Genomic DNA, 13,923 nt, shown 5'->3' with positions numbered 1-13,923 from the left:
TGAAGGGGAGATGCTCAAAATATTTCAAATATTACCAAAAGAGTCATTGCAAAGCATTTATAAATTCAAAAGTACCCGAGCACACACTCCAAAATCTTGTAGAAGGATAGATTGAAAACTTTTGGAGAACCATAATTTGGGCATCATTTTACCTTTTATGTCGCTGTGAAGACCTCAAATGCATGTCCACATGCTGTATTAATGCGGGCTTTCCTTTTGACAAGACTTCTTTGTAGGGTGTCTCCATGGTCAAGGCAGAGGTTGAGAAATTTTAGATGAATAACATGATTTTGATTGAAGAAACCATGGAATTTTAATTTTAGTGGAAGCTCCCTCTACTGGCTGTAGAAAGATTGCACTAATTTGAGAAATTTAGGAAAAGTTACTACCCTCTACTACTCACAACAAATGAATAATTTTCTGAAAATAATCCTGCATCGAAATTTCCAACATCTTCAAATATAATTGTGTAATATTATGGCATCACTGTCATATTCACAAACGTTGTTTACCAACAACAGCAGGTCGTCCACCAGAGTGTTTGGAGCTTGACGCATGACTGCTTCATTGTAGTTTGATGAGCTTGGCTATGCGTTGCATAATGTGGGAGGCCTTCGTGTTCCCAGGAGGGGCAGAGATGCCGTCTGTGGCCCTGTAAAAAGACGTGGACGTACGGCTTGCTGAACGCATGCAACATACTGTAGGGAGTGCTTGCACACGTTTTGGCTGGAATATTCGCCGCATGTCTTTTTTTTCCCAATACGACGACTCATTGTGCAGTATGCCACTCACCCTGAACAGCTGTATTTTATGATCATGCGCTCAGGTCACCTTTGCAGCTTGACTAGCTAAATCACAGGTGTCAAACGGAAGGGCCCGGGGGCCATATTTGGCTTGCTGCATCATTTTATGTGGCCCACAAAACCTTTTTTTTCATCTCTCACTCAATGCGTTTGAATAGAATTGGGAAAAACAAAACAATTTTATTCCCATATAACATAACTTAAAATAATTTTAATGCCGAAGCATTAGCCATATTTGTTTCCCAAATAAAAAAAAAAATTGTATCATATCCATCATACTTGCCACAAATAACATCTGCAGTTGCATTCATAAGACTCCTCCGAGTGCAAACTAAACTGTGATGAAAACATAGTTGACCCTCCTGCTCGAGGTGAAGAAATAATGAGGGAAATGTTACTTTATGGCGGTAATACACGGAGAAACAAGAGGCTTCCCTGGTGGTTCGGTTAATTTCTCTGCCCCATCTGTTTAACTTGACCTAGTGAGTGGAGCAGCAATGGAGCTCGGTTTAGGATGCAGTTTGTCCTCTCTTGTCCCCGTTCAACCCCGCTCGTAATCTTGTGGATCATGTCAACTCTCACTGCTGACCTCACGTTCCAAATGCGGGGTTCTTTCTGATCTTCTTGAAAGGTTTATTAAATGCAACGAAAGGTTTTAAGTCACATTTTAATATTATGGCTTGTTGCATTTTTTCTTTTCCCAACCTCCTCAAAAAAAAAAATAAAAATAAATAAATGGCGTGGTCAGAATATACCAAGTCGACTGAAACTGTCAGAGAAAGAATATCGAGGCGTCTCATTCATGAAGTAAAATATTGAGGAAAGCTACCTCGAGCAGCATCTGTTAGGAGCCGGCCCCGCTGCCTGAATTTCACTATTTTTCAGTTTCCACTCATCGCTACGCTCGCTCGTTGTCATGGCTACGAGGAGCTCAGGAACACTCCATTTGAACATTTTGAATGTAATTCGGCTCATCATGTATCTTCTGGTGAATGGGTCAATTCACATTTCATTTCAAATAATCCAGGCACGAAACTACAGAAACATGCGTGTGTAAATTGTAGCTGAATTGATAGTGATTTATACACATCAATTAATAATATATAGATAGATATTTATTTATTTATTCCAGTCATCTAGAGGAAGCGGGGAAAAATGCAAGCAACATGACTCAGCAAAAAATACTTTATTACGTTGACCATGGCTGGAAATATAATTCCTGTCTTCTACAGGAACCATTTTCCATGTTTCTAGCTGTCATGTAGTGTTCTTGACCTGTTGGCTTTGCAGCTAGCATATACCCTAGAGCAAAAAGTCGGCTAAATTATTCTCCAATTCTGGCATGAGCCGCAGAGTCTTCTTCTTCTTCCCTTTCTATACTGGTTCATTTTTTTTTTTTTTAAAGAATAAGTGTTGGCATAAAATAGCACAAAAAAGCCACGGACGAAGCATGCGGATTTAAATTCTTGTTCAATACCAAATTGCACCAAAAAAGGTTGATCAGCATTCTATGGATCAGTTTTTCTGTGATTGCGTCGTTATTTCATCATTATGAACTTGCTCTTTTTGTTTTTGCAATTTAATTAAGTTGAGAGCATTTTGGCCCCTTTAGAGACAGTTGAACTTGATGAGATGATGCCGAAGTCCCCCAAACCAGCTCCTACCAAAAAAACAAAACAAATCCATTTCTTTTTAGTCAGCCGTCTGATCGTTTTTCTCAGATCTTTAAATACATCGCCTCGCGATGCGTCTCCCTCCCGACTCTCGCCTTATAAAATTGTGTGCCTATTATGAGCATGTGTCCAAGTCATAAAACATCAAACACAAGCGTCTCTGCCTGGTTTTCTTTATCTGCGCCGTTAAAATAACTGAGCAGGGATGCCTCAATTGCACCTTGTTTAAAAAAAGGTTCATAGACAACCAGCAATGAAAAAAAATGTAAAATATAAATTTTAACCATTTTTCAGAATGCAAAATATGAAACTTAATGGGCTGCTGTGTTTATCATACAGTTGAGACTAGTTTACACAAGTGAGTGTAACATGGCAAACATTTTTTTTTCCTAACCTACCGTTATGATTATACATGCACATGATGATAATGTTTTCTGGTCATTGCTACCATCTCCTAAACATGTCTTGAAATCTTCATCGCACTCCTCATTAGTCTGAACAGTTGATCCCAAGTGCTTGAAGTGCTGCACCTTCTCCACCTCTCCTCCTTCTAAGTTTACCTCCCTTTCATTCACACACATACGTTCCTGTGCACACCTCCACCTCCTCCCTCCTGACACCGAGGATCAAAATGTCACCTGCAAACATCATGGTCTACCGAGACTTTGGTCTGACCTCATCCGTCAATCTGTCCATCGGCAGAGCAAACAAAAAGGGTCTCAGAGCTGATCCTTGATGCTTGATGCTCTGAAGCACGAATGACTCTGCTGATCAACAATTGTCCAGACACTTGACGTGACCATGAGAAATTCCTAATCATCCTCCAAATGTTTCAAGATGCACTTCTTTGGAAACCAAGCCAAAATGACCTAAGTGGCATAATTTCCCGTCCTGTTCTCTCATCATTTCGCTTTAACTTGTTTATCACGGCTTCATCACCCTTCTGCTGCCCTTTCTTTCAGGTCATTCACAAATCCAGTCATTAATCTCTTATGTCGCTCACCTGTTCAAAATTCCTTTTCATGCTCCTTGGGCTGCTACGCCACCTTGAAAGGGGCACTGAAAAGGTCAGTGAACTGAATGAAAGACTCAGATGTCCACAGAGTCTTTAGGATTAGTGTTCATTTGCATAAATCTGGAAAACCTCATTAAGACAGAGGGAGATGCTGAACGCACTGTAGACTGCGACACTTTTGAGCGAACAAGCCCATTAAGGGTTGCTGTGATTATGGGATTATCGCTGTTAATGACAGCGGGGGAATTGGGCCTATGTGCTGTGTTGCGTGGAAGAAACCAGCATTTGAGCAAAGTCAAATATTGATTGCTCATGTTCTTTCCTCTTGAAGTGTATGGACAGTATTTTTTTTAAATAACTTTGAGCTTGATTCTGAATGCAATTGTTTTGGGCTAAAAATCTGATCCAGTTGAAGGTGGACTCAAAGTACCTGAAAGATTGCACACAATCCATTCCTGTGACCTCTGATCTGACTTGGAGGACGTTGTTGTTGTTGTTGTTGTTGTTATTGTTGGAACTTGAATAGCATCTTAATTCCCAGGGTGGATATCATCCCTGTGTCTAAATCAAACAAGAAAGCATTTCTGATGGATCTGACAATCCCGTGGGAAGACCTCCAAATTACTTTTGAAAAAAGTGGCTAAGCAATGTGAACGCAAGATTTGTTTTGATCACCTCGAGGTCGTGTCGCAAATGACAACTTGAGTGAGACCCCCCCTCTCACCAAGACCCCCCGGTGTTACCAATGCAAATCAGAAATCTAGCAATATTTTATGGGGGAGCGGGACATTTAGCACATGCCGGAAACCGCGACTGCCTGGGGTAAGGGTGTAAGATGTTGAATGACCCGAAACAATGATTCCGGAAACATCACTGATGGTGTTTGATGGAGCCTAAAAATTGGTGGGCTTGATCCCCATTTCCAATGATTCACATTGTACAAAAACACTGGTCACGGTCGTATTGTTCGATGGATTGGAGCAAAAAGTCTACAGACGCATACCTGAAAGAAAATGAGTTCTTTTACTGCATATAGTAACACCTTCCCTAATTCATTTACTGCCAATGATGGCTAAAGACGTCAAAGATCTTTTTTTTGTTTTTGTTTTGTTTTTTTTACTCTGCTGGTAGTGAATGAGTTAAATTCTGTATTTCACTTACTATTACTATACTAAAACTTGTTTGCAACCGCTACCGCATAAAATATTCTCGCAGCCCATTGTGTTTGGAAATTTAGCAATGTCAAATCATCAGTTTCCATGGCAATAGCCCAGTTGAAAGTGGGAGCTGAAACAAACATTTCTCATCCTGTTGTGGAGTTCGACATATAAACGAAACATGCTAATTATTTTTGTGCCGCTCGTGTAATATTCTGAATATTCATCTTCTAGCCGGCGTCTCGCTCTCCTTTTGTCTTTCTATCTCGCCATCTGTGCACTGAGCATGCTCGGCAGAGCTGCTGTGTGGACTTGTGCCTCTAGCACATGGGCTTCCCTCCTCCTCCGCCCACGCGGTGTACTCGGGGAGATTCCAAGCAAACACAACAACACTCACGGATACACGCTCACCCACGCACGCAGACGCACAGCTTGCACATGCGCTAACTGGCAGACTGCAGAGGAGCCCTCAAAGTCTTGGTGAATTATTCAGTCTGCGTTGGCGAGTCCGCTTTGTACCCATACGTGCCTTGACACGCGGATACATTTGTTCATGTGTGTGTCTGTGTGTGAGTATTAAAAGGTGTTTTCCTCCCTAGCAGCGCCGAGTCTTTAATCAGCCTTTCTATCGGCCCTGTTTGGGCTTCAATAGCTCATTAAAAAGAAATTGCAGAGAAAGCTGCCAGTGGAACTGCCAGTGATGTCACTAATAGCAACGATGGCTCGACAACAAATGCTGATTGTTGTGTATTGAGAATGTTAAACATCCCACTGTCATATTCTAAGCATTATCAGCAAATGTGTGTTTGGAAGAATAGCAGTGAATTTAAATAACATTTTGTAATCTTTAAAATCGCTTTTACTTCCATATATGCAAATTTATTGAGTGAAATGCACATATTCTCAAAATCCATCCAGCCATCCGTTTACTTGTCGTCTGTTGCGGGTGAGCTTGATCCTCTCACTGCTGGCTTTTGAGGAAGAGGCATCTGGTACAAATCAGAACATGGAAAAACATTTTTTTAAAATAAAACCATTGTCTGAATCTTTACATTCAACTAGATACTTGGTAAAACCGTTGCAATTATGATGAGAATGTGCTTAATTTTAGCCAAATATTGTTGAAACATACAACAACAAGCTTTTCTTGATTATGGCATCAGTTTTACTAAAATATTGTCCATCACCTTTTATAGCAAAACCTCCTCGACGATATGGCGGTGTGAGAACGACTCGCGGGTCGCAGTCAAAACATGGCGGAGCTAGCAGGGTTGCAAATGAGTAATATGAGATGCAGCACACGTGGAGACAAAGATAGACAAAGGAACACAAAACCGATTTCAAGACCAAAACGCACTCTTACAAGAGACTAATGAGCTGTCCCTGAGTCAAATTCAAAGCCAAAAGATGAACCAAAATGGAGCTCGGGACACAACTATTTGGCACGTCTGACTTGTATCCCGCTGTTTGAAGCTGTCTATCAACATGCATTCCACTGATTTATCCAATCTCTTCATGTAGCATCTTTTTCCACTAGGTCATCACACACATACTGCGTAGGAAAACGCATCAAGCTCTCTAAACGAGCTAAACAGCATGAAACAACCCATCTTGCACGGAGGTCATTATCAATGACTAAAGACCACATAGTCAAAAGGCAGAAAAGTGAAATGTACGATATGCTCTCACATCCACACGCTCGCATTTCTGCCGTTGGATTACCAAGTGCTCATTGCAGCAAGACAAACCTATCAAGTTTTATGAGCCTCTGAAGACCACTGCTGGCGCTAATTCATGGAGGCGAGCTATCAAGCGCAACCACACAACGGATCTTCATGGTTTCCATGAATATGTGAACAGGCTTTCCATCACTTATGTCTCCTGTGAGAATGGCCTGTTGAATTCACAATGTGCGGCACTGATAAACTATGTTCATGGTCTTAAAGAGGAGCTGTGATCATTGCCATAATTGCATACTTAAAGTTTGAAAATGGCAAAAAAAAATTTTTTTATGTTAATGGAAATGTGCAAATAAATGTAGAGTTTATGTGGATATTTATTTAGAAGAGAGGGTTGAGATAGTTTTTTTTCGGTTGTTACTAGTTTTTTACAAAAATGCTTTTAGTATTAGCTTTTTTTATTTTATTTTATTTAATTTATGGAGTATTTGTCCAGTATCCAAGTAAACTTTTTGGCCTTGCCGCATTACATAAATTGAACCCTGACAATAAAAAAATAATAATTGGCCATAATTTGAGTTGTCTTTTGTTAGTTTTATAACAATGTAGTTTTTTTTTTAAGCATTTTTATTTATTTATTTTTTTAATGAATAAAAATGTCCACAGATCACATTCAAAAACAGTTAAAATTTACGAAAATAATTAACTTTTTTATGGCCCAGGTGATTTCACATTTGACCTTGGAAAGCTTTCTTGCTTGGCCAAAGTGATAAGAATGCTTTAATGTTTAAGACATGGATGGAAAATATTTAACATTAATTGCACAAAGTCAAAAATCCTTTTAATGATAATACTGGACTGTAATTTTGGCATGTGCCCAAGCTCAAAGTTTGAAGTCTTGCATACGCAGTGCAAACCTGAATTTCTTGAAGCCAGTTTTACAAGAGGTTTGCCTTTTGTGAAGCTCACCTAAAATAGAAAGCAAATATTTTTTTTTGTTTTCTTTTTTGGACAACCGTTGTGTTTTTAATGACCTGCCGGACTCATATTCCCTGCCACAATCATCCGCTCGCTGAATTATAGTTAATTATGATCCCCAATGAATTGTGCTAGTTGCAATCGTCTACTGACAAATCTTTTTTATTCTTGTCTTCAAGAATTTGCCGTCATTATAGTAGACATGTTTCACTTGAAATAACGCCTTGTTAGTGGTAGCAAAATATGTTTGCAGACTGCCCGAGGAGTGGCTATCCTGCAAAAAATGTCCCTGGATGCCTCCTTTCTTGGAACCTCGCCATTTATCAGCAAAGTCTCGAGGAAATGTATCTCATTAGGGAGTTTTATGGTGGAGTTTGTCTCCAGAAAGAAGGCCAGGATGTACTCCTCAACGCTTGATTGCGATGGTTGGTTGACATAGCGATGCATCGTAAAGCATATTGGGCCAAATTCTCTCTTTCACTTTCCTTCTTATTTGCCTGCGATTTTTGTTCTGATAAATGAGCTTGAGCCTCAGTAGACGTTTACACCACAGACCTTGAAAAAAATTTATTCTTTTAAAACGCCTTGCATCCTTTAACAAATAATCACTTCCAGCTCGAGACTCTTTATTTTCCCTTCCGGCAACCTCCTCGCCAAACACTTCATCTCCATTAATTTCTGAAGCCCCATCCAACGCGTCATCCATATTTTTCATTCTGCAATAGTTTGACTGGTGTTTCTCAGAGGTCAAATCAACGGGGTCAGTGATAGCTATTAAAAAGTTGCAAGTATCTGTTGCTGTAGTACAAGCACTCAAATGTTCACAAAATAATAATAATAATAATAATATTCCCTTTATTAGTCCCACAATGGGGAAATTCGAGATTCAAACCCAGGCCTCCTGGGGAGATTGGGTCCTGAACGCGGCGCCTTATACCACTCGGCTATCCTGGTAGTGGGGTGAAACCTCAAAAATGAAGCACATCGTTCAATCCGTCCATTTTTTTTTTCTTTTTCCTCAGGTCGAAAGTTCGTCATTGCCAATGCAAGAGTGGAGAACTGCGCCATTATCTTCTGCAACGATGGCTTCTGTCTCATGTGCGGTTACTCGCGAGCTGAGATCATGCAGAAGCCGTGCACGTGTAATTTTCTCTATGGACCCGACACCAAACGTCTGGCCATCGCTCAGATGGCGCAGGCCCTGCTGGGGTCCGAAGAGAGGAAAGTGGAGATCAACCTTTACCGCAAAGATGGTAGGAAAAAAGATGCATTTTCTTTGGAGTATTTACTCAACAGGCTGTTTGTGACAGTGATTGAATCAGGATGTGTGAACGGGCAAATTCGTCTACACTGAAATGTTCATCCGAGCATAAGGGTATTTCTTCTGTCAAAGGAGCATTAGCCAAACACTAAAACAAATTGACAAAACACTAGCATGAGAAAAAATTGATAACAACTCATACTTTCATGAAAATGATCAGTTTGTTTTAGAACAGCCTTGTAAAATTTGGAATCATAAAGGAGTCTTTTGAAGTAAATATTAATTGTCCATCCGAGTGTAAATATGACATTGTGAGCCATTAATTATCTCATTCAGGTGCTTGATTTCGGAAATATTAATAAAATGGGCCCTTGCTATATCTACAGTATACACCTAGAGTGACTCTGAGGTCAGCAGACTTTAGTGAATTAGTCGAGCCCAAATTTCAACGCAAATATGGTGAGTCAGGATTCAGCGGTTATTCTGCATATATGGAATAGGCAAATGCTTTTAAATCCATCCCCCCATACCTATGTTTAAGATTTTTTAAAGCAGTTATATAATCATTTTTTTCCAAAATCGAGTTCTTAATGTTATAATGGTAATTAATATTAGGATTGGAGAGCAGATTCTTATTTTTTAATGGAGATATCAGCATATATTTAAGATGGTGAAAGAATGAAAGCAACCAAATAGGATTTGTGTGTTGTTTTTTTTTTCCATCAATGAACACATGAGTTGCTCTCAGCATTTGTTTTTCTCCGTGTAATACTTGTTATCTGCATGCTCATTTTGTATGCAAGCTGTTGTGCATCAACGACTTGACTACTTGGTTTTGATATGCAAATTTTGCCTCTCCGTGCCAGTGATTGGATTGAATCAGCCTTTTCTCATATTTATAATTCCACTCAAAGCCGTGGAGCTCCAAAAGTAATTGTGTTTTTCCACAATTTCCATTCATTTGGCTTCAATTTGTCTTTCTATAAATATTCTTAAACGAAGGCAGTGGAAGGGTAACCCTCACAGAACAGTTTCCAAGGGTGACAGTGTAATTATGTTTGCACTCCTGACTGCTGGACCAGTACCAGATAGCCGGACGCCGGTGTTGGTATCAATAGGCAGCTTCCATGGCAATAAACTGCTGCCATTGTACTCACGCTGGCAAGTCCCTGAGCCAGTCCAAGCATCTGCTAGACATTTTGCACCTGTGAACAGACATGAGCGAGGCAGAAGGAAGAAGAGGAGAGACAGATGGAGGGAAGTCGTGGGGAAGATGAAAGGCCTTGAAAGAAACGGAGGGCAAGAGGATATAAGCGGCAGGAAAACAACATAACAGGCAAAGTGAGGAATCGCCAAGGAAGTGCAAACGAGGGAAAACGGTTTGAAAGTGTGAGCTCACTGGTGGTGGTCCGAGGAAGAGGCGCAGGGAGGAGTCACCAGCTGTTTCTTCTCGAAATGTTGTACTGTTTATAATAGTCGTTTGGAACCTACAACGCAAACACACCGCAAATGAAAATTCTCAGTCCGGTTTTGAATGAGAGGTCTCGTCTGCCTGACGGCTTATTCTTCGGGAATTGTTTTCTAATTACTCCTCCTACCGAACCACTGCATGTAAAAATGACAAGTGTTGCAAGTTGTTGTGTAGTTGGAATCTTTTCATCTTTTGCTCAGTTCTACCGCTTCCGGATAAAAAAACAAACAAAAAAAAGACCTTGGCTGCTATACGTAGATTAACATAGCCGCTGTTGAGAGGAGCACTTTTTTGTTTTTCATGAAGTAAAATGCTGAGTATTCACTGTTATCAGCATTTCACAGCTTTGTTTTGTCTAGTGGTTTAGATTCTCAGCCCATGTTTAGTCTTCTCTCCTCTTTTCGTTTCCTCGACTGGTCAATTTTCATCTAGGACTCCTGCCTGTCTACTTTTATGACAGGGTGACGTGCGGATGAAGTCCGCTAGGTTAAGGATTATGCGCTGTGGGATAGCTTTAATGCTGACTAAGATTTTGGACAACACAATGAAGTTAAACCCAACTTTGTAATCAAGAGACATTTTTTTTTCTCTCATATTAAATGTGTTTATACAATGAAAAGCCACAGTGCACTTGAGTACCTTCAAGACATCTGATGCTTGATGTAGCAAAGCAGCCCCAAAACACAATTGAGCCCCCATCATGTTTCATTGTCGATGTGTGTTAATTTCACGCTTTATTTATTCAGCAGTATGGCAAATTCTAGTCTTGTCAGTTCCAAGTTATTGCAGTCATCATTGTTGATTTTTATTTTTTTTTATGAGACGGTAACAAAAAGTCTGCCTATTTGTTTAAACAAATGGTGACATTGCGAGTATGTCAAAATTGTTTGTTTTTAAACAAAGATGTTGATATTATTTCCACATTAAATCAGTAATAGTATCTAATTGCCCGACAATACATAACAGTTTGTATTGGAATGGTAACATGTTATAATGGTTCTCATAGTAATTAATGTTACGCAATGTCATTTAAAAAAAAAAAAACAAAAAAAAAACTTGGCATCACATTTTTGGTCTCATCCCTCTTCCAAATTGTTTAGTCAAAACCTTTTAGATTTCTGCTCAATTAAATGCAATCGAGAGGAACACCGTTGACTTCCTCACTGAAAGTCTGAGTCACAAATCCCAGCGAAGGACTGCTTATTGACCGTCGCAGTCATAACTCATTCATAATACAAGGATGAGACACAATGTCACCTCTTCGTCTACACTCCCCTCCTGGCTCACCTTGTACTCCCTCACTCCATAAAGATCATTCATTCAATAGAAAAGTCTTTGAATTAGCGTACTTTTAATTGTCATTCTTTGATAAGAAGTGTTGTTGTTTGTTTTTTACCTACAAAGGGAATATATCCATGACTCACCGAGATGCACTCATGGATGCCCACAATTGCAACACATACATGCACACACTCGTTTGGGCCCATTTATCTAGTGCCAGGCTTAGGCATGAGCCGTCACCATGATAGATCTTCCTTCTCGCTCTCACGCTCAATTGTCCGACGCCGATGGCTCACTAGCTTAATCAATCATGCTCTCCAGGAAACCTGCACACACATTACACACAAAGTGCATGTGGGGGGGCTTAGTCGGTAAAAGGATACTAACCTAGTTGGGCGTTACTCCACCGGCAAGGTTCCGCATCCCTTGCGCTTCTATTTATTGATTTTTGCATTGGATTTTTAAGGATTAAGACTAGAGACATTGATTGCAATAGAAAGTTAACAATGATGGAGGATATTTAAAGGCAGTACATACTACAATGTCGGATGAAGAATCTTAAAGATAGAAAGAACTGATTGTTTTGATTTTAAAAAGAACTTTACCTATAAAGACATACTAAGTAACGGTAAAATCTTTATTAAAGGAACACGTAGTGTTTAGTCTCTTCCGCCTTCACATTGTAACAGGCGCGCACTCGCAACCGACAACAAGGCGCTTTAAAGTTACTCATAAGCTACATGCTGGCTGTCAAGTCTGATTTTTATTTATTTTTTTTCCTCCACCTCTGCTTTTATTCTTTTCTCTGGCTGCCGTGTGTATACTAACGGCAGATGATGAGGCGCTCTAAAGTGGCCACGCCCGCATACTATCAGAAGGCATGATGCGTTTTAGGGGTGTAGGCATTGCGAGCTTGCTAATTGGACATCATAATTGCCCTGAGTTCTTAGTCTCTGACTCAAAGATGCATCACTAGGCAACGTTTAAGCCACACAAAAGTAGTTCTCATTCTGTGCTCATGATTTCAGCGATTATTTTTAAATATGTGAAATGTATTGAAACAGATCTCAGAATTTTGGGATTCATTCATTTGCTGAAAAGTCAGGGAAATCTTTTCCTTCACATAATGATTGTGTCAGAACAATTGCCTTGAATTGCCTCGCTCCAGCTTGAGTGTGCCTGAGCTTTATTTCCTGTATATTAGCAGTCCATTCAAGTGGAATGGAAAAGGAAATTGCTTTCCTAAGTTTGAGCAATCAGGTGACTTTTATGAGTCCAGACAGGAAATCAGCTATATATGTGTATATATATATATGTATGTATATATATCTATATATATATCTATATATATCTCTATCTATCTCACATCTCACTTTTGTCCTGTGTACTGATGAACAGCATTGTATTAACTCAGAGATCCCACTGGAACATGTCAGGAGGGACTTTTGATTGCCTAGCAGCAGTAGTTAAGCAAAGTACTAGGCATGCAGCCTCTCGGGATGGTTGGCACTCTCTGTCACCTGTCATGGATCATCCCACCTACAGCTATAAGTGTTCCTAACACACAATCGCCATTAATGCTGCCAGCCTTTGCCCACGCATGAAGTTTCATTAGGTTGTGTTTGGTCAGAAGAAGAGGCGTTCCTTTCAAATCGCATAATGGAGACTTTTGTTTGTTTTGTTTTGTAGCACAAGCAAAAGAGATGTGAAATACAGACACAGGGGTATATACATTTTTTTGTTGTGGTTCTCAGAATCGTGGCTTTTGTAGGTCTGCATTTATAGCTTAATTTATTTTACAACATTAACAGAAGAGTAATGCATGAAAAACTTTCCACAAATTGTACTACTCTAAAAGAAATTCACATGAAGAAAAACAAGTTTTATTTGGACTGTTCAACTCTGGACTGCCGGGTTTTATTCCGGCTCTGCCGTTTTATGCATGGTAGGTTTATTGGATGCTAAATGGTCTTTGTGTGCCCTGTGATTGACTGGAGACCGGTTCAGGGTGGATCCCGCCTACTGCCTGAGAATGGCTGGGATAGGCTGCAGCATGCCCGCGACCCTCGTGAGGAGAAGCGGCTTAGATTAAGAATGCATATATCATGAAAATCCAACTTGAACAGCTGAACTTTATTTGGGGTTGATCCGCGGCATTTTAAATAGTAGCAGTGATTGGTTCATTTTCAACACTGCCACATGTGCTGTTATAAAAGGGTGTGTACACTTGTGCAAACATGTTATTGCAGTTGTTCTTTTTCTACCCACCGTCTCTAAAAGATTTTTTTTTTGTCAATTGAGTGCATAAAAGGCTAGAGTAAAGTTATGTAACGGTATAAAATATTTTGAAATGTGTTATGTCACACCACTAAGAAGTTCTAGAAGAAATAAAATAACTGAGGCTAATATCTGGGAATTAGCAGTTTTTGCCTTGTCATTTTTGCTGACGCGAATGATTTGGTGTTATAATAACAATGGAAAAAAATATACAGAAATGCTCCTCCTATTAATGTCCAAACTTGCAAGGAGATAAAAAAAAAAAAAAATCTCATATTTAGTGGAGTTATGTACCCTGCTTTTGCCTGTAGCGCGATGCGACACTTCC

The 13,923-nt window shown here is 39.8% G+C and overlaps 1 protein-coding gene across 4 annotated transcripts in view; it reads left to right on the top strand.

Annotated features, from left to right (window-relative positions):
• Positions 1–13,923, top strand: part of kcnh2b (potassium voltage-gated channel, subfamily H (eag-related), member 2b) — a 133,733-nt gene that overhangs the window by 8,209 nt on the left and 111,601 nt on the right. For all 4 annotated transcript variants that reach the window (XM_088282445.1, XM_088282446.1, XM_088282443.1 and 1 more), the window contains one exon: positions 8,328–8,558. In XM_088282445.1, coding sequence (XP_088138571.1) covers positions 8,328–8,558 — 231 coding nt within the window. The remainder of the gene's footprint in view (positions 1–8,327; positions 8,559–13,923) is intronic.

The sequence above is a fragment of the Idiotropiscis lumnitzeri genome, chromosome 19 (genome assembly GCF_059441095.1).
Source record: "Idiotropiscis lumnitzeri isolate Australia: NSW breed Sydney's pygmy pipehorse chromosome 19, RoL_Ilum_1.0, whole genome shotgun sequence".
In the NCBI taxonomy this organism is placed as follows: domain Eukaryota; kingdom Metazoa; phylum Chordata; class Actinopteri; order Syngnathiformes; family Syngnathidae; genus Idiotropiscis; species Idiotropiscis lumnitzeri.
This window is presented reverse-complemented; position numbering and strand designations above follow the sequence as displayed.